The 20,653-nt window shown below is 48.5% G+C and overlaps 2 protein-coding genes and 1 pseudogene across 3 annotated transcripts; all 3 read left to right on the forward strand.

Annotated features, from left to right (window-relative positions):
• Nucleotides 1-708: 708 nt before the first annotated feature.
• On the forward strand, nucleotides 709-5,075 carry LOC125539185 (inositol transporter 4-like). 2 transcript variants are annotated; one of them, XM_048702555.1, is made up of 7 exons: nucleotides 709-1,166; nucleotides 1,992-2,147; nucleotides 2,326-2,396; nucleotides 2,520-2,855; nucleotides 3,227-3,334; nucleotides 3,519-4,121; nucleotides 4,210-5,075. In XM_048702555.1, exons 2-7 carry the CDS (start codon nucleotides 2,015-2,017, stop codon nucleotides 4,702-4,704), a joined length of 1,746 nt encoding a protein of 581 aa, XP_048558512.1. In that variant the 5' UTR covers nucleotides 709-1,166; nucleotides 1,992-2,014; the 3' UTR covers nucleotides 4,705-5,075. The 2 variants fall into 2 exon arrangements, with proteins under 2 accessions (XP_048558512.1, XP_048558513.1); XM_048702556.1 differs by lacking the exon at nucleotides 709-1,166 and having other exon boundaries at nucleotides 2,010-2,147; nucleotides 2,313-2,396.
• A 2,840-nt stretch (nucleotides 5,076-7,915) lies between these two features.
• Nucleotides 7,916-9,491, forward strand: LOC125539186 (peroxygenase 1-like). Its single transcript, XM_048702557.1, has 6 exons — nucleotides 7,916-8,127; nucleotides 8,216-8,371; nucleotides 8,503-8,588; nucleotides 8,685-8,779; nucleotides 8,880-8,999; nucleotides 9,116-9,491. Exons 1-6 carry the CDS (start codon nucleotides 8,007-8,009, stop codon nucleotides 9,267-9,269), a joined length of 732 nt encoding a protein of 243 aa, XP_048558514.1. The 5' UTR covers nucleotides 7,916-8,006; the 3' UTR covers nucleotides 9,270-9,491.
• A 4,959-nt stretch (nucleotides 9,492-14,450) lies between these two features.
• On the forward strand, nucleotides 14,451-15,933 carry LOC125539187 (annotated as a pseudogene).
• The last annotated feature ends 4,720 nt before the right edge of the window (nucleotides 15,934-20,653 follow it).

Below are 20,653 nucleotides of genomic sequence, written 5' to 3' on the forward strand. Positions count from 1 at the left end.
CGTATGATCCGAAAATTACTAAGTCAACGTGCAGCGACTGAGAGTTAGGCACCGCACTATACAGTGTAGCGCCTAGCCTCTAGGCGTTTTGTGCAACGCCCAGAGGCTAGGCGCTACACTGTATAGTGCGGCGCCTAGCTCTCAGGGGCTGCGCACTGATTTAGTAATTTTTAGGCAGTCCGAGATGCGACGCTGGCAGACGTGTAGCGCCTATCTGTCAGGCGTTGCACAGTGTAGTGTGGCGTCTTCGTATCGGGCGCTAGTCAAAAAGGTCAGCTAAATGAAATTTTTTTAGAAGCAATTTATTTTATGAAATGATTTCATCCACAAGTTAAAATTGTCAAATTTATCGAGAATATTATAAGAAATGAGATAGCACGTATCTAAGTTTCTATAAGGAAAGAGATGTCACTTGAATCATATGATAACAATTTTTTCATCGGGTCCAGGCTATTGTTTTATTTCGTTTGAAATGCGAATGATAGGTCTCTATCCCACATAGGCAAGGAATTCACGTGTACGAACCAGACGGCTCCAAATGAATTTTACAAATTCATATCCATCCGAAAAATTCCTGCAAAAGTACATGTAAACCAAAGGAGGCCTCAATCGGTTCTCCTGAATTTCTGGTTACGCTAGTATGATTTGGAAGCACGCCAGACGCAACAAATCCCAAGATACCAGCAAGAGCACCGAATACGCTGCCGTGGGATTTGTCTTTCCGTTTCTCCCCCGCACACCACGCACACGCACACAGCATGACAGCAATGGAGGCGCTCCCGCCCTCTCCGGAGAAAGGACCCGGCCGCAAGCGCGCACCACTTGCCCGTCGTGGCGTCGGACCCGTGGTGGACTCCCGAACCTCCCGTCCAGCGTCGCCTCAAAAATCCATCGCTCCCCGCCGCCCCGTCCGCCCCCTCCCCCCGACCTGCCTGTGCCGTGCTCCTGGCCCACTCAAGCTCCACTCGGGCCCAATGCGGCCATAAAGATCTCTCCTACACTTCTCCTCCGCCCACCGCCGCGCCCCAGGACTGCCGCCGCCGACGCCTCTCAGCCCCGGCAAACCCCTTTCGCCGCTGACGCGCGCGCGTCCCTCCCGTTTCTGCCCCGTCGAGTCGACGCTGCTGCCGCTGCCCCGTCGGCAGTTTTGGAAATTGGTTGCTGAGGTATAAGCCGTTTCACTCATCCGATGGTCTCGACGATTTTTCCCCCTTCCGAATCGGGCGATTGGTTACATCCCACTGACTTCCACATCACCATCTAGAATCTGGATCCGACCCTGCGAATCCTGGGTGCGAGATTAGTTTCGGGTTGGAAAGGAGAAATTTGGTTTTATCATTGTTTTCTGCAGATTCTCGTAGATTGAGGTTTCGTTTACCACGACAGCGCAGGATCATAGGATCTTGTATATACTCCCTCCGTTCCAAAATAGATGACTCAACTTTGTACATATTATAGTTACGATATCTACTACGTAGGACATATCGATTCCATCTTCTCGATTTATGGCTAGATTCCTGAAGTAGCATTGTTTTCTCTGTTGGCCGAGCCTAAAGTGGCATTGTTTAAGGCTGCCCACCCATGAATGTCAGTTTCTAGTACCCAATGTCTGTCCAGATTCCTTTCCCAGTTTGCGTTCACTGATGTTGATGTTGAGATTCTGTGATCCAATAAAAGTATATATTATGGGGCCGTTCGGAATCCCACCAGCTCCGGAGAGCTGCGGAGCCAGTAAACTGGAGCTCCGTAAATTTCAATTATAACTCCACCAGCTCCAGGAGTGGAGCTGTGGAGCGGAGTACCTCCGAACAGGGCCTATCTGTGAACGGGATAATTTACTCAAGTTGTTTAAATTTCAGTAATCATTCTATATTTATTTAGCAACCATATAGTATTTATTTGGCCCAAAGCCTGTATTCTCTATATACTAGTACATTTGGATTTCTTCTTACTGGTGCGTGAGTGACCAAGCTCTTCTGAACGTATGTCAGGTGCACAAGGGCCGTTGAATGCAATGGAAGGGGGCGCCAGTGTAGCAGACGAGGCTGACTTTAAGGAGTGCTTACGCCTGACTTGTAGCCAACCTTATATTCTTCGACTTGTTTTCTCTGCTGGCATCGGCGGTCTTCTTTTCGGGTATGATACAGGTATGAACTATGTTCTTACACGTCACAAGATACAGGCACACTGGTCTCTATTTCTACCGCTGACTTGCTGAGGTACCATGATGATGCTTATGTTTCTTCTATATATGTTTACCTAAACTTTGGGGTTGCAGTTGATGGCAAATTTATCTCATTGTTGACATATAGTTTTTGTTGCTAGGTGTCATATCTGGAGCACTTCTGTTCATCCGAGATGATTTTATCGAGTTACAAAAGAACACCACTCTAAGGGTACGTGTGGTTATATTAATGGATTTTGCAATCTGGTTCGACTTCAGTTTCTGCAATCTTAAGCCCTTAAGTAAATTACTCATGTAGCTATAACATCTCATGGTGTGATTGATTCCAATGCAGGAAACAATAGTGAGTATGGCTGTAGCTGGAGCTATTGTTGGAGCTGGACTTGGTGGCTGGATGAATGACAGATTTGGAAGGAGGCCTTCCCTCATCATCGCAGATGTTCTGTTCCTTGCAGGTGCCGCTATCATGGCCTTTGCCCCGTCACCTGCTGTTATCATTGTTGGGAGGGGCTTTGTTGGTCTTGGAGTTGGAATGGCTTCCATGACTGCGCCTCTGTACATCTCTGAAGTCTCCCCAGCTAGAATAAGAGGGGCGCTAGTGAGCACAAATGGCCTTCTTATCACTGGAGGGCAGTTCATGGCATACCTTATTAATCTGGCATTCACCAAGGTACTAGATGACTGACTTTGAAGTTCCATTATTATTTGGAAAGAGAGAAATAGGCGGACTTTTGAAGTGAAGAGATGCTCCCCCGAGACTCTCGCTGCTATGGCTAGAGATGAAATAGCAATGTTCAAGGAGGCTACTTTTTAGTGTCTTTATTTCCTTTTTGGGTTTCCTGAGTTTTGTTTCTTTTAAATGTGTGTGTGGGCTCTGGTCGCTCTGTACAACACCTGGAACCTTGGTTCCTTTCCCTCTTCTTAATATGAGAAGGCAGAACTACTGCCATGTTCCTTCAAAAAAAAGTTCCATTATTTGATACATGATCAAATCTTTTCATCAAATAGTAGCAATAATGATATCTCTGTGAATTCCGTCAGGTGCCGGGAACTTGGAGGTGGATGCTTGGCATTGCAGGATTCCCTGCCCTTCTTCAGTTCATACTAATGTTGACGCTCCCAGAATCACCAAGATGGTTATACAGGCAGGTCAGTATTTCTGCACAAATGAGCTGTCAGATTATTGGAAAACACCATTGTCACATAGCCTAGTGTCTGTACATAGTACAATATCTTAGAAAATTGTTGCTGAGAAATTAAAATGTTGGCAGTATGTCTTTTCAAAGGAAATGTGCTTAAAATTTCTAAAAGGTTTCGTTCTCTTGGCTAACAGGGTAGGAAACAGGAAACTGCCACCATTCTGCGGAAGATTTACCCTGCAAATGAGGTGGAAGAAGAGATTGAGTCCTTGCGAAAATCAGTTGAAGATGAGATGGTCCTGGAGGGGTCCATAGGCGGGCAGAGCGTATTTGGCAAGCTGAAGAAAGCATTTGGAAGCAAGGTTGTCCGCCGTGGCCTCATGGCCGGTGTCATTGTGCAGGTCGCCCAGCAGTTTGTCGGCATCAACACCGTCATGTACTACAGTCCGACGATCGTCCAGCTGGCGGGTTTCGCGTCCAACGACACGGCCATGGCCCTCTCACTCATCACCTCAGGACTCAATGCCGTCGGCTCGATCGTCAGCATGTTCTTCGTGGACAGGGTCGGCCGGAGGCGCCTGATGCTCCTCAGTCTTGTTGGCATCGTCGTGTGGCTCGCTGTGCTTGGCAGCACTTTCCTCAGAGCCGCGCACAATGCCCCACCTGTCAGGGATGTGGAGATGCGTCCGTTCGCTAACCAGACGTGCCCAGAGTACAACCCCAACGTCCACTGGAGCTGCATGGACTGCCTCAGGGCCGCATCCACGTGCGGGTTTTGTGCTCATCAAGGAAACACGGTAAATTCGGTCCCTTGTTCATCATTGTAAAACTGGTGTCATTCTTTTGCAGGAATTGCTCATGATCGGCGAATCTTTCCATGCACAGCTTCTTCCCGGCGCTTGCCTGGCACTCAACAACGAAACGCGAGGGGTGTGCCATGCCGACCACCGTGAGTTCTATTCAGAAGGGTGCCCAAACAAGTATGGGTGGCTGGCGCTGCTCGCGCTGGGCGCATACATCATCTTCTACTCGCCCGGCATGGGCACCGTGCCATGGATCGTCAACTCGGAGATATACCCGCTGCGGTTCAGGGGAGTCTGCGGCGGCATCGCCGCGGTGGCCAACTGGGTGTCCAACCTCATCGTGACACAGACGTTCCTGACCCTGACCAAGGCGCTGGGCTCGGCGGCCACCTTCTTACTCTTCTGCGGTGTGTCGTTCATGGCGCTCATCGTGGTGTTCCTCACCGTGCCGGAGACCAAGGGCCTGCAGTTCGAGGAGGTGGAGAAGATGCTTGGGAGCAAGAACTACAGGCCTTGGAAGCGGTACCACCCCGAGGCACCGACAAAAGGGCGCGAGATTGGGCCCGCTATGCTATGAAATCTGCATCGACGGTAGCTGTTTGAATTCTTCGGTTCTACTGTAAGTAGCAATAGTATTACAGCACAAGATTAGCGTGTAGAGGCCTCCGTTGCGTTTAGTCATTTCTAGTTACGTTACGGCAGTTTTCTTGGTTCTTTGGAAAAAGGGTAGCTACGTTACGCCACTGTTGATATGTTAGTATAGTACTCCCTCTGTTCCGAATTACTTGTCTCGGATATTGATGTATCTAGAACTAAAATACATCTAGATACATTCATTTCTACGACAAGTAATTTCGAACGGAGGGAGTACTTGTTAGAGTTTTCCCCTTGTATCCCGCAAAAAAAAGTTCCCCCTGTGTTTAGAACAGGTAATGGAATTTTGTTTCAGTGTTGGAGTGTGTCACCTCCTAGCCGCGGCAGGGTTTCGCCGGCGACCGGAAGGTGAGAGCAACTCTAGCGGACGGTAGTTGACGCCCTCGCGGCGGAAGATGGACGCCAGTCCCCAAGCCGTATGGCCGGGTCGCGCTGCGCTCGTTGGTTAATGGAATAAAAACATTTCAATGTAAAAAAAAACACCTAGAGGACTTGGACCACACCAACACATCAACAAACTTCACAGTGGCCCACACAGGGGAGGCCGGCGCACGAGGCAAGAGAGGTGGAGCTACCGCTACGAAAATGGCGGCATATGCATCCCTCCAAACATATGGGGCCCCTGATAGCCTCAGCCAGCTCGCGTCCTCACAGAGGACAGGTGTAGGAAGGGAACGACGGGAGAGGCCTCAACGCTAATTCTTGGCGAAAAGATATGGCAAAAAACCTCCTCAAAATTTGATGCGTGGGTGTGAAACGTCGTAGGATTGGGGAGACCAAGATGGCAGATCGAGGAGGATTAAGGAGTTTGATTTATCTATCTATAAACAATGACAATGTTGCTTGAAGGATCTTTTGTTAGGAAGATGGATGAAGAATTCTAAAGATATATGATTGTCAAGATAAGTGTTGAGCTATTAAAACATTCATGCCTAGTTGCAATGCACGGGCAATTAAGGAAAAAGTCTACAAAAAAACCTTGAATTTGTAGTTGAAAGCTAAATCAAACCCCGAATTTCTAATCCCTGAAATCAGCACACCGAACTCCCGCTAGCCAACCTAACCGATGACAATTAGTTGAAACAAAGAAGCACGAAACTATTTAATTACATACCACAACATGTTTTTTTTCAAAAAGTGTTCACACTTTAAAAAATGTTCAGGTTTAAAAAATAGCTCTCATTTTCAAAATTTCTTTGTGTTTGAACAAAATGTTCATTCCAATTTTTTTGACAATTTTCAAGAAACTTTTCAAAATAAAATTAAATTTTTTTTTGAAACGTACACATTTTTATATAAAAATGTGAACATAGTTTTAAAACCTCAAAAAATTAAAGTGTGAGCACTTTCTATTTTGTTAAAAATGGGAACAAATCTAAAATATTTGTTCAGGTCTCAAATTTTTCCGCACTTTAAAATTGTGTTCAGGTTTTAAAAAAAAATCAGTTTTTACAAAAAATTCTTTTGGTGATTTAAAAAGGGTTCATGTTTTCAAAATTTGTTTGTGTTTTTTTAAAAGATCGCAATTCCAAAAATTCGCGAAAATGTTCGGATTTCAATTTTGTTATGACAATTTTCAAGAAAATGTTTCATAAAATTTCCGAGATGTTTCCAAATCTCGGCGCTGTTATATGTTAAACAAAGTCGCTCTTGTCTATCACAAAAATAGCTTGCAGTGGGAGTGGCAAGCAATACGAGTTTTGCACGGCCAGGTCTGAAGTTCGACTCACTGTACCCGTCACAGCCGAATCCCAAGTCGTGTCGGGTCGCAATCAAATCCCGGATTTGAGCTGCCACATCCGCAATCCCTGTTTGGTAATGCGTTTAAGGTTTAAAATAGACCGGGATCGAAGAGTTTGGTGTGCTGATTTCAGGGATTAAAAATTTAGGGTTTGATTTAACACTTGTCTACAAATTCAAGGTTTATTTTAGACTTTTTCCGGCAATTAATTAGTCAAAAAAAGCGATAGGTCTCCATGCCCAGATTCACACATACTTTTTTTTACTTGAAGTTGAGATTCACTTGACATCGTTCATCAGTTCTGTGATATCGTTTTCTTTAAACACAATACTTTTGTTTACTTGAAGTTGAGATTCACTTGACATCGTTCATCAGTTCTGTGATATCGTTTTCTTTAAACACAATACTTTTTTTTACTTGAAGTTGAGATTCACTTGACATCGTTCATCAGTTCTGTGATATCGTTTTCTTTAAACACAATACTTTTGTTTACTTGAAGTTGAGATTCACTTGACATCGTTCATCAGTTCTGTGATATCGTTTTCTTTAAACACAATGCTCATTCCATCCTAAAATAAGTCTTAACTTTATAGTACAAAGTTATACTAAACTTAAGACACTTATTTTAAAACGGAGAAAGTACAATTGTAGATGCTTACACACAGAGATGAATGTATGCACGCACACTCTAGGCGTATGAGCATCCGTGAGATACTTAGCTAGTAAATCATCTTGAAATCAATGAAGTCAGCACAAGCGCCTTGTAGTCGACGAGAACGTCCCCTCTCACTGAATGAACATCGTCAGAAAGCTGAAATAAATTCAAAAAAATACGAACACCAATATCAAGTTTAGGACTTGAACACTGATGAGTTGGTTTCACTACAAGGAACCTAACCATGTGAGCTACGCTCAGTTCGTCTATAATATCATTTTTAACACAAGTTTCATTCACCAGTTTTATAACTTTCATATAAAAAGAAACAGAGGGAGTGTGAATGTATGTGCGTCTGTACCGTGTTAGAAAAACAGAGGAGGTATTTAACTTCCATGGGCGTCACGCCACGATACCCGTGACACTACTTTTGCGGACGGGCCAAACCGACGGCGCCGCCTGACTCTCCCTTGAGTTTGCCGAGCAGATCGACCGCAACTATGTGCTGGCAGGCAGGCAGGCAGGCACACCGCCACACAGGCACGCGCGTGACGTGCGCCGTGAAAGAGTGCCACGACGAATGCCACCACGTTTGGCCACCCGACCGCCACGGCGAAGGTTGGTGCCCCGCATGACCGACGAGTCAGCACACTCATCCCTTCCCCCGGGCTGCCCATATGCGTACACGGCACACACCTCCCCCGGGCCTTGCCGCCCCCGCCCCGTATAAGAAGAGCAGAAGGCCACAGAATTTACTCACCCACACACACCATCGACCCCTCCGTAACGCACAGTGTGATACGCAGAGATAGCGATCGAGCCGAGCGCCATGGCCGAGGAGGCAACAAGGGCGGTCAGGGAAGAAGAGCTGTCGCCGGTGGCGGAGGGGGCGCCCGTGACGGCCCGGCGGCCCGTCCGAGCGGACCTGGAGAAGCGCATCCCGAAGCCCTGTGGGTGCCCAGCCCAGATTCTTCTTCGATTGTTCTTCCCCTCCCCGCTGGCCCGGTCGGCGAATTCTTACAGGCCCGTGACTTGCAGACCTGGCCCGAGCCCTGGTGGCGCCGGACGTGTACCATCCCGGAGGGAGCAAGGAGGGCGGGCACCAGCACCGCCAGAGGAGCGTGCTGCAGCAGCACGTCGCCTTCTTCGACATGGATGGCGACGGCGTCATCTATCCATGGGAAACTTACCAAGGTAAACTTTCAGTTACGTCAGTTCGTACTGTAGCAGTCAGTAAACTTTAATCAGTTTTCCTCCACGGATAGCATGTTGAGCAGCCAGTAAAAGTGTTCGTTGTTGGTAATATAATATTGCACTGGTTTCAGGACTGAGGGCATTGGGCTTCAACATGATCGTCTCCATCCTCATCGCAATAGGCATACATACTACCCTGAGCTACACAACTCTGCATGTAAGTCTCGAAATGGTCAGAATTAACTCGAGGAACATCCTCCACGGCCCCCGGCTGATACAATTCCCTGTTGTACCTATTGTATTCCGGACACAGAGCTGGGTGCCATCTCTCCTTTTCCCAATCTACATCGACAACATCCACAGGGCCAAGCATGGGAGCGACACCGCGACTTATGACTCAGAGGGAAGGTATGTAACTGATCAAACACTTCCCAGTAGTGCTAAGAATGGTCTGTGATCTGCTAGTTACATGACCGGCATATATGTGCGATTGTGTGAATGCTCATAGGTACATGCCGGTGAACTTCGAGAACATATTCAGCAAGAACGCCTCGCCGGATAAGCTCACATTCCGGGAAATCTGGATGATGACCGACGGCCAACGGCAGGCGAACGACCCATTTGGATGGTCTGATTTCGTTTTACACGTTGGACCATTTGCACGCTGATCTTGTGCTCCATTCTCTCGGGTGAAACGGCAGAAATGTGTTCTAATGATAAATCCGTGGGTACTTGTTGATTCAGGGTGGCGAGCAAGGGGGAGTGGATGCTGCTGTACATGCTCGCCAAGGACGAGGAGGGGAACCTTCCGAGGGAGGCTATTCGCCGCTGCTTCGACGGTAGCCTCTTCGAGTTCATCGCCGACGAGAGGAGGCAGGCACACGGGAAGCGGCAGTAGCATGCAACGCTGCCGGCCCGGAACGTCTTCATGTGTATTGTGTAAGACTGTGGACTAGCTACCGCCTCATGTATTCCTACCATGAAGTAATAAGTTGTGCCCTCCTCAAAGTTTCATCAGGAAAAGAAACACCGTCGTCGTTTTCAATGATAATTTGAAACAATTGAGGCTGCTCGCATGGAATTGCCATTAGTTGGGTAACGGCTCAACAATTTGCATTCACTGAAACTCCAGAAAGAGGATCCCGATATACTTTTTCTTTTCGAAGTTAGGCCATGTTTGGTACAAAGTCCTATTTGACGTCAAATTTTTTTTTTTGAAAGGAGGCAAAAGACTTGCCTCATCCATTAATTAAGAGGGAAAAGAGAGTTTGAATTTTGTGTTACAACACACATCGTGCTACAACACCACTACAAAAGGCTTACTCTCGTGGCATGATGGATCCCAATTTCTTTGCACCCGCGGTGATCCAAGTATGAGCCTCAATCTTGATGTTAGCTAGTAGAATCGTCGGCGGGGCACTCTTGAGTTGGAAGATGCGGCCATTCCTTTCATTCCAGATTGTTCAAGAGGTGAGCATGGAGAGGGTGGCCATGGCCTTCCTATTTGGTATGATAGAGTCGGAGAGCCCGATCCACCACTCTTCGGTTGACCGGGCCAGGTGCCAAGCGGAAGTGTTGATGCTTTTGAGCTAGAGCCAATCTTTTATCATTTCCCAAAGTAGTAGTGTACCAGCATCTGAAGAGGAGGTGGTCGATGGATTCTTACCCACGCTTGCAAAGAGGACAAAGCCCGCAATTGGGCCATCCCCGATTGGTCAAATGGTCGGCATTCCAAACCCTATTTTACATGGCCAACCACGCGAAAAATTTGACCTTGGGCGGGGCCCAGGCCTTCCACACTGCAAGCTCCATGAGGGAGCTGATGATGCCGAAAAATTGGACCAAGTAGGCGGATTTGGCAGTGTATATCCCGCTCTCTATGTGTTTCCACACGATGTCGTCTTCAGCGTGCGCCTCAAGATGAAAATCGCGGATGGTGGACCAAAGCTCAATAAATTGTCGAAGATGTCCGAAAGTGAAGTTGGAAGTGACCTTGATCTTGCGAACCCAAGCATCATCCTGGAGGGCTTCCCGAAGTTTTCAAGTCTTCCAAGAGGAAGCGTCGTAAATAAGTGGTGCGATGTCTCTTGGCTTTTGGTCCCGCACCCAAGGGGAGTCCCAGAATGACGTGCGTGCACCGTTGCCAACAGTTATGATCGTTGAAGCATAGAAGAGATTTTTGTCCATCTCGTCGCACGGGTTGCCCGTCCCAACCCATAGCTTGGTGGGTTCCTTCCATTCGAACCAAAGCCAACGCAAACAAAGAGCCTTTACAAATTTCTCCGTGTTTAGCACCCCAAGACCTCCATATTCGATTGGCCGACATACGGATTCCCAATTAACTTTGCACTTCGCGCGGGTAGTCTTATATGTTCCCGCCCAAAGGAAAGCTCTCTCAAGCTTGTTGATATTGTGGAGGATGCTCGGTGGAACGACCAGTGGGGTGATGAAGTAGATGGCTTGTGAGGATAGCACAGACTTGACAAGGGCAGCCCGACCAATGGCAGTGATATTTTGCCCGTCCCATGGAACAAGTTTGGAAGCGGCCTTGTCCACGAGGAATTGGAAATACCGAACTTTTAGTTGCCAAACCGAGATAGGTAGCCCCAGATATTTTATTGGGAAGGAAGCACGGGCAGCGGGGAAATTCTGGAGGATGTTGTCGAGTTGTAGGTGTCTGCATCGAATCAGGACCACAGAGCTCTTCTGGAAGTTAGTGCATAGTCCCGTGACATCACCAAACGCACCGAGCAACACAGAGAGGTTGTCAATATCCTTCTTGATGGGTGCAACGAAGACGGCTGCGTCATCAGCGTAGAGGGATGTTCTCATGATGGGCCCACGGCCACGGATTTTGTGAAGCAACCCCTTCCTAGTTGCCAACTCAAGGATCTTTTGAAGGGGGTCAATGGCAATGACAAATAGCAGGGGTGAGAGAGGACCCCCCCCCCCTGCCGGAAGCCACTTCCGTGGGTAATGGGGTTGCCCGGGATGCCGTTGAGGAGAACCCGCGAGGAGAAGGTGCATAGGAGGGCGGTGATCCAATTCCGAGAGGTGCTCGGGAACCCCCTCTGCTGGAGGATGTCAATGATATACTCCCATCTCATAGAGTCGAAAGCCTTTCTTATATCAAGCTTGAAGAGGAGGGACGGAGTTTTGCTCTTGTGGAGGCGACGCGCGAGATTTTTCACATACATGAAATTGTCATGGATACTCCTAGTCTTGATGAAAGCACTTTGCGCGTTGGAGACAAGCTTGTTCATGAGAGGCGCTAGCCGAATTGCTAAAATTTTGGCAACAATCTTCGCAATGGAGTGGATGATACTAATAGGCCGAAAGTCGGTGATCCCCTCAGCACCCTCCTTCTTAGGAATTAGTACAATGTTTGCAGAGTTGAGCCAGTGAGGTTTGTCGTGTGTAGGTTGCCAAAAAGAGAGACTATCCTCATGATGTCCTCCTTGATAATGTTCCAACAACTCTTGAAGAACAATCCGGTGAAACCGTCTGGGTCAGGTGCTTTATCGCTTGGCATTTTCTTAATGGCCTCGTGCACCTCCTCCGTGGTGATGGGGTCCGCGAGGGAGTCCAAGTTGTGTACCTCTAAGCCAAGCTCTTCCCAATTGAAGTCGCGCACCCGCGGGCGCCCTTTTCCCATGGCCTCGGTGAAGTGGTCATGGACAACCTTCTCTTTGGCATCATGGTCGGTGATCCATCCTTGATTATGCTTAAGCATGTGGATGAAATTTTTGCGGCGTCTCCCATTGATCCTCCGGTGAAAAAATTTGGTGTTTGCATCACCCTCCTTGATGTTGGCCAGTCTCGCGCACTGCTTCTTACGAGCCCTCTCCATGACCGCTAAGCTGATGACTCGTCTTTTGAGCCGCTTGCGGAGGTCCCCTTCCTCCACAGAGAGTTGCCGATTTTCCTGGGCCATGTCAAGGTGCAAAATCATCAAGAGGGCGGCGTGGAGATGGACCTTCGCTTTGGAGAACAACCCCCTACTCCACTCGGAAAGGCGGGCACCGGTCTTCTTGAGCTTGTAGTGTAGGATTTGATACGGCTCGGTATGGTCTGTGTGCTCATTCCATGCCTTGAGGATGACCTCCTTGAACCCTGGAAGAGAAACCCAAAAATTCTCGAACTTGAAGCTTCGCGGTCTCTGGGGTCCCCTAACCTCGGCGAGGAGGAGGGGGCAGTGATCAAAGAGCGAGGACGAGAGTGCATGAAGGATGTGGCTGCCAAACTGATCGTCACACTCCGCGTTGCAAAAGAACGAGTCGAGCTTGCAAAGGGTCGGGGTTTCCCTCTCGTTTGACCACGTGAAACGTCTATTCTGGAGGTGGATCTCCATCAAGCCACAACTTTGGAGCGTTGCACGAAAACGTTTAAGATGTCTAGTGTCGATGTTTCTCTTGTTTTTGTCACACGCTCTGTAAATTTGGTTAAAATCTCCCAGATAAAGCCAAAGGGTACCAGTGGGAGGCCTCTGAGTGATGAGCTCGGCGAAGAATGCGTCCTTGAGAGCGCGGGAGGACGGGCCGTACATAATTATGATCTTGTAATGCACATTGAACGCTTTAATTAGAACCATGGCAGAGATGCAATGCGGAGTAGAGCCAATGCGTAAGGGGCGCACACACCCGGACCAAACGGGCCAGCCCACTTATGACTGTAGCGTAGTGGGTTCTTCTAGCGCTTTTTTGGTGGCCGGTTCTTTGTGTTTTGTTTCTGTCCGTTTTTGGCCAGCTTTTGTTCGTGTATGTATTATTTTAGTATTTATTTATTAGTTTTAATTTGGATGAACTTTTCTTTCCAAATTCATGAACTTTTTTCTAAATACATAAACTTTCTTCAAATTTCTGAACTTTTTTTCGAATTCATGAACATTTTTTGTATTCATGAACAAGTTTTCAAATACGTGAACTATTTTCAAAAGAAAATGGTAATAATCTAACGTCATATTTCTAAGCATGGAAAATCAAACATTTTTAATGACAAATTACGTGTCAAGAGCAAGGTAATTTCCTTCAGCAAACATGGCAAATGTTGGTGAAAAAAATTGAACATGCCAAGATTTCCATGCTTGCCGAAGGGAATTGTGAGGTTCATGACATGTAATTTCCCGTAAAAAATGTTTGATTTGGCATGTTTAAACATCTGGCATCAGATTTGTAGCGCGGTCCTTTTCAAATTCATGATTTTGTTTAGTAGAATTCATAAACTTTTGCATATTTGTGAACCTTTTCAAATTCTTTAAGAAGTCGATGGCCAACATAGTCAAATGGTCAAAGGGTCAAATTGGCAACTGTCAAACGATCAGTGTATAAAAGGTCAAACTATCAGCAAACGCAATCGAGTTAGGGAACGAGCCGGTGGAGCGATTGATCGACAAGGCGTTGCTTTAATTTTTTTTAGCATGATAATACGTGTCACATTTATATCATAAAGAACAAAGTACAAGTCACGTAAAGATTGATATGATAAAACTGAAAAGATAGCAGAATATCTTTAAGCGATTGATCGACAAGGTGTTGCTTTAATTGATCGATAAGGAATGTATGGGAGATACGGGAACGAAGGTAGAGAGGAGAGTTTGTATATGTACGTGCAGACTTGTATCGTTCATTTTTGCGAAACAATTTGTGGTTGGATGGTTAGAGGGACTGTGGTATCCTCAGTCTATCAGAGTTTAAATCCTGATGTTCGCATTTATTTATGAATTTATTTCAGAATTTCCGGTGAGGCGTACTCAGTGGGAGAATACGTTCCCGTCGACGACGAGGTGCCTACGATAACTTCATAAATTTTAAAATGATATGTCGGCTCAGTCTTTCGGAGATACTCATAGGGGTAGGATGTGCATATGAACATTTTCATATCGGCAAATCGAGTGCAATTATATGTTTCTGGCACGTACGGCACGTGAGGAGATAAAAGACTGGCGCGGCGTGCATGAACGCGTGCCGCACTGTCGTCTTCCGATGGACGGCGAGAACGAGCGCCACGGCGTACGTACGTTCAGCTCCCGAGCAGCACAGAGAAGGTTCTGCGCGGCACGGCAGCTCGCGTACTCTGCCTTGCACGCACACTTCGTGACTTCCGCCGGGCTTTCCCGCGCCCATTGTCCGCACTCCTCGCGCGTGTATAAGAAGAGCTCCGTTACCACTGATCGCCATTTGCAACGTAGAGTGGCACAGAGGCAGAGAGCATAATGGCGGACGAGGCTAAGGTGCCCACTGACGCGATGTCATCCGTGGCGAAGGCGGCGCCGGTGACGGCCGACCGGCCGGTCCGGGCAGACCTGGAGACGCTCGTTCCCAAGCCCTGTGAGTGCCCGGCCAGCTTCTTCGATTCCTCCCTACCATATTCATGGTGTCACAGCACTGCACTAACGCATGGTTAACATGTGCGCAGATCTGGCACGAGCTCTGATTGCGCCCGACGTGAACCATCCCGAAGGAACCAAGGAGGGGCCACACGAGCACCGGCAGAGGAGCGTGCTGCAGCAGCATGTGGCCTTCTTCGACCTCGACGGCGACGGCGTCGTCTATCCCTGGGAGACTTACGGAGGTAAGGCACGGTGATCCGTAGTGTTCTCTGGAAAACATCTCATGGCATGAACTTGCCGCCGGTCGACTGTTCAGTTCATCGTTGATCCTGCACGAATTCCAGGACTAAGGGCGTTGGGCTTCAACGTGGTCGCGTCCTTCATCATGGCAGTCGTCATGAACGTTGGCCTAAGCTTTCCGACTCTGCCTGTAAGTGCAAAAAGGTTCAGAACTTGAAAAGGTTCAAATGAATGTTGGACTGCGTTCTTTTCCTGAACTTGAAGCTCTCATTCATCTCATCTTCCACAGGGCTGGATACCATCTCCCCTGTTCCCAGTCTACATCAGCAACATCCACAGGGCTAAGCATGGCAGCGACACCTCAACGTACGACACGGAAGGAAGGTACATACGTAGCTTGAATTCCTTCTACTAGTTCAGAAAACGTCATATTGTTCGCTGTCTGCTCCGCTTGGTTACATGCATGACCGGCTTGTGCGGTCGTGGGAGCTTAGGTTCATGCCGGTGAATTTCGACAACATATTCAGCAAGAACGCGCGCACGGTGCCGGACAAGCTCACCTTCGGTGAGATCTGGAGGATGACCGAAGGCCAGCGGCTGGCGTTCGACTTACCTGGACGGTGAACACTTCTGCAATGCTGTCAGTTCCAGTTTCTCAATAGCTGAGATGCTTATGTTATCATGGCGTTAATTCAGGATGGCGAGTAAGCTGGAGTGGATACTGTTGTACGTGCTCGCCAAAGGCGACGACGGGCTCCTTTCAAGGAGGCAGTTCGTGGCTGCTTCGATGGAAGCCTGTTCGAGTCCATTGCCCAGAAAAGGAAGGAAGCAAACCAGAACAAGTAAAACTTGGGGATGTGCGTACGTACTTTCTGTATGCCTTATAGAAATAAAAAAAAGTATGTTTTTGTTCCCTCAAGTTCCTCAAAAATATAAGCTTGGTCTTTTAAGAATTTTTGGTAGACATTTCATCCTTCATGTCTCAAAACCGGATAAGTTTGGTCCAAAACCAGATTTTGACCACGTTGACGGGTTTGACTGGGTTGACCAAAAACATACTTTTTTCTAGAAAAAATCTTGAGGGACCAAGTATATACTTTTGATGAACTTAAGGGACCAAAAACATACTTTTCGCTAGAAATAAATAATCACAGTCGTGCTACTTATCCTCTAGATTGTAATATAAAGACTGTAATTTTATTTTCCTAAATCGCGCTTAGCGATTAGTGTCTTTCTTATTGTTGATGTTGAATAGTAATCATCTACTCCCTCTATCTCATAATGTAAGACATTTTTTCACATCAATGTAGTGTTAAAAAACGTCTTACATTGTGGGACGGAGGGAGTATCAATTACTGATGTTGATGTCGTTACAATCCATATCCCCCATCACAATTGGATCCCAAGAAGAGAGAGTATGAAGCTGCTTGGTGAGGATTATGTGCAGGGGGTCACGCGTTGGTGACTTGCTCAAAACCGATGGGAGGTAGATGTACAAAGCTCATGGGATTGTGACAGAACTGATCACATGTTCAGTTCGGATGATGCATGGGATACAAAACAGATGCTGCAAACGATGACGAAAAATGTTGCAAGCAACAACAACAGACGCTACAACCGTTGTGACCAAATGTTGCAACCATCTATGGCGGATGTTGAAACCGGTGAAACAACGTGCTACAATCGACCAGGACATCGGATGATGGATGGGATACAAAACAGATGTTGTAAACGACGATGAAAAATGTTGCAAGCAACAACAACATATGCTACAACCGTTGTGACTAAATGTTGCACCCATCGATGGCGGATGTTGCGACCGGTGAGACGACGTGCTACAATCGATCAGGGCAGATGTTGTGTCGAGTTAGACGACATGCTATAACCAACAAGGTGGATGATGAAGCTATGTACCTAGGGTAGGGTCATAGACATGTCCAAACTGCCCTACTCAAGGACATCTCTAGAAGAAATCGCCTTTCAATCGACTTGGAAGTGTTCCACTCGACAGACTCGGAGACACTCGACCAAGAAGCGATCACTCGACCAAGACCAAACCACTTGACGGCCAGGAGACCTAAAGGCACTCCACACGCTAACGGTCGGTTATTAAGTAGCTTTTATGATCATCATAGCACTTTATTAAGGGCGTTACCAATAACGCCCGACCTTAATGTATTTAAAACCCTGCATAACTGAGGGCCGAAGGGGTCCGGCGAACTCTATATAAGCCACCCCCTCCTCGGTGTAAAGGGTTCGCACCCTTGTAATTCATACACGCATAATTCAGTCGACCGCCTCCGGGCTCCGAGACGTAGGGCTATTACTCCCTCCGAGAAGGGCCTGAACTCGTAAACCTCGCGTGCTTACAACTTCTCCATAGCTAAGATCTTGCCTCTCCATACCTACCCCCTACATTCCTGTCAGACTTAGAACCACGACAGTTGGCGCCCACCTTGGGGCAGGTGTTTTAGCGATTTGTTGGAGGAGTTGCGATTTTTTCCGATCCGAATCATCATGGTTTCCGGTGGAGTTTTGATGGAGGGCTGCGAGATTCGTCTCGGCGCGCTCACGTTCATCGCTGACGACTCCGCTTGGCTTCAGGAGGCTGCGCTCGATGCGGACGCGCTCCCTGTCCGCGGGGCGACGCACTTTCGCGCGTGCGTCCGCGGCATCCTTTTGCGGCAACCGTCGCCCCCTACCGGTCGGCTCCTGTGTTGTCCTCCCTCCCTGTTTCCCGCCGGCGCAAGCGCTCCGGTCGGTCGAGACTTCAGCGGTGGGTGAGACACGCTGTGGCACGCCAGTCGGCCACCCCTCAAGTCGCGGCGATCGAGCCCGATGAATCCCTCTACGGCCTGTTCGATCTGTCGACTGGCTCCGCAGAGACCGCATCCGAGTGCGACAGCAGCGATCCGGCGGCGGAGGTTCTGATGGTCGATGGACCGCCCAGTCCTCCCGGTTTTCCCCGCACCGACGGAGGCGCAGGTGGAGGCGACCCGTTGCGTCCCCATGAGGAATATCTCCCCGAGCCTCTCACGTCGCTGTAGAGAGAAGAATTTCGTCGCCGGAACATGGATGCACTACACACTCCTATCGTTGGAGAAACCCCCGAGGCTCGTGCCTTGGAGGACGCACGCCTGGCAAACTTGGCCGAGCGCACTCAACTGGAGAACCTCTAGCGAGCACTCGACGAGCGTGCGCGACAACGGGTTCCAGAATCCAGTCGGCGTCAGCTCTTTCCGCCCCCGTAGGTATATAGAACTCCGATTCGGAATTTAGCAGCTGCAACCCGTATAGCAGAATCGATTCAGCCTTCCCAGTCGGAGGCTGGCAGAGGCTTACTGCAGATCAGAGCATTACTCTGGGCAGCAGGAGACCAGAATTCCGCTGTCTCTCAGTCGCGGAACAGGATTCATAGCAGATTCGTTGCTGCAGACACAATCCAGTCGGTTCATAGCCCAAGATCGCTTCCAAGGCGTGAGGGACGTGGGGACCGGCATAGTCAGTACGGGAACCGTGAGCAATATGATCACCGATTCGATCGTGACGATCAACGTCGAGTGCCCACCCCTCCCTCGAGGAGCGGGTCGTATGCGCCTCGACAGCAGGATGACAGGCGCCCTCGTAGTGTTGGGCGAAGGATTCCAGTCGACTCCAGCGAGCCAGGCTTTGATGCGAGATCCATTCTCGTTCAAGGTTTGGTCGACAGGAACAGAGCTCACCGAGAAGGTCACGACAGAGATGCACCTACCAGCAGCAGAGCACATGTTTCGGGGCCAGAGTGCTTTAGTAGAGCCATCAGGGCCGCTGTGATTCCTCCCAACTTCAGGTTGGCGACTGGAGTCAGTAAGTTCACTGGTGAGTCCAAGCCCGATACTTGGCTTGAAGACTACCAAGTGGCCGTCCAGATTGGCGGTGGCAATGATGAAGTGGCCATGAAGCACCTGCCTCTCATGTTGGAGGGCTCGGCCAGAGCATGGCTGAACCAGTTAGCCCCCAGCAGCATTTACACTTGGGAAGATCTCGCCCGAGTGTTTGTCACCACGTTTGAAGGAACATGCAAGCGACCGGCAGGGCTGACTGAACTGCGGTCTTGCGTGCAGAAGCCGAATGAAACTTTGAGGGATTACATCCAGAGATGGATCACGTTACATCACATGGTAGAGAATGTGCCTGACCACCAAGCAGTCTGTGCCTTCAAAGAAGGCGTCAAGTACAGAGAACTGAATCTGAAATTCGGTCGGACCGAAGATATGTCTCTGAATCGGATGATGGAGATTGCCACCAAGTACGCTAATGGTGAAGATGAAGATCGACTCAGGAGTGGCAAGCTCAAGTCAGTCGCTCAAGAAACCGGAGGAAATTCCAATCAGAAACAGAAGCGGAAAGCCGAGCCAGCTGCTCCTGGGGAAGCCTTGGCTGTAACCCAAGGAAAGTTTAAAGGGAAACCCAAAGGACCTTGGAACCCCAAGAAAATTAAAGACCAGGACGGAAATGATGTGTTGGATTTGCCATGTCTCGTCCACACCAAAAAAGATGAAGAGGGTAATTTCATTTACCCGAAACATACCACTCGACAGTGCCGACTCTTGATCCAGCAGTTCCAGGGCAAGCATCCCAAAGATAAGGAAAAGGAGTCGGACAAACTTGAGGACAAGGAAGATAGTGACGATGGATACCCCCAGGTCAATTCCATCCTGATGATTTTTGCTGATGTTGAAAGCAAAAGTCGACTGAAAGTTATCAATCGAGAGGTGAATATGGTTGCTCCGGCGACACCCAGTTATCTGAAGTGGTCTCAAACTGCCATAACATTCGACCGGTCCGATCACCCAACGCACATCGCCACCCCTGGGAGGCAAGCTTTGGTGGTCGACCCAGTTGTTGAAGGCACTCGACTGACCAAAGTCTTGATGGATGGTGGCAGTGGTTTGAACATATTATATGCTGAGATGTTGAAAGGGATGGGCATTCCGATGTCCAGACTCAGTACCAGCAACATGAGTTTCCATGGAGTCATTCCTGGGAAGAAGGCTGAATCACTCGGCCAAATTGCTCTTGATGTGGTTTTCGGTGATTCCAAGAATTACCGCAAAGAAAAGTTGACGTTTGAAGTTGTAGACTTCCAGAGTGCCTATCACGCTATTCTGGGCAGGCCGGCTTATGCACGCTTCATGGCCCGACCATGTTATGTGTATCTCAAGTTGAAGATGCCTGGCCCCAAAGGTGTGATCACTATTACGGGCAATCGGAAGAAAGCGGAAGAATGTTTTCACAAAGGTTCAAAGATCGTTGATGCTCAGATGGCAGTGGTGGAGCTGCAGGAATACCAGAAGACCGCAGACCCGAGTGATTTGTTGCGAGCCAAGAAGCCCGCTACAGAATTAGCTTTTCAGTCGTCTAGCGAAACGAAGACAGCTCACATCCACCCGACCGATCCCAGCGCTGCTCCAACTCATATCTCAACAACACTCGACTCCAAATAGGAAGAAGCGCTCATCCAGTTCCTCCGTGAGAACTGGGACATTTTCACATGGAAGCCTTCTGACATGCCGGGTGTTCCCAGGGAGCTGGCTGAGCACCGCCTAAGAGTCGACTCAAAAGTAAAACCTGTCAAGGAACATCTCTGATGGTCCGCCGTCCAGAAGAGAAAGGCTATTGGCGAGGAGGTGGCTCGGCTCTTAGCAGCGGAGTTCATCCGAGAAATCTACCAC

Source organism: Triticum urartu, chromosome 2 (genome assembly GCF_003073215.2).
Source record: "Triticum urartu cultivar G1812 chromosome 2, Tu2.1, whole genome shotgun sequence".
NCBI classification, from domain to species: domain Eukaryota; kingdom Viridiplantae; phylum Streptophyta; class Magnoliopsida; order Poales; family Poaceae; genus Triticum; species Triticum urartu.

Bases quoted from the DNA above. Each gene is read 5' to 3' on its own strand.
- LOC125539186 (XM_048702557.1), top strand. From the start codon at position 8,007: ATGGCCGAGGAGGCAACAAGGGCGGTCAGGGAAGAAGAGCTGTCGCCG. The intron at 8,128-8,215 runs GTGGGTGCCCAG...CGTGACTTGCAG, and splicing joins GAAGCGCATCCCGAAGCCCT to ACCTGGCCCGAGCCCTGGTG. The intron at 8,780-8,879 runs GTATGTAACTGA...GAATGCTCATAG, and splicing joins ACTTATGACTCAGAGGGAAG to GTACATGCCGGTGAACTTCG.
- LOC125539185 (XM_048702555.1), top strand. From the start codon at position 2,015: ATGGAAGGGGGCGCCAGTGTAGCAGACGAGGCTGACTTTAAGGAGTGC. The intron at 2,856-3,226 runs GTACTAGATGAC...GAATTCCGTCAG, and splicing joins TTAATCTGGCATTCACCAAG to GTGCCGGGAACTTGGAGGTG. The intron at 3,335-3,518 runs GTCAGTATTTCT...CTTGGCTAACAG, and splicing joins CAAGATGGTTATACAGGCAG to GGTAGGAAACAGGAAACTGC.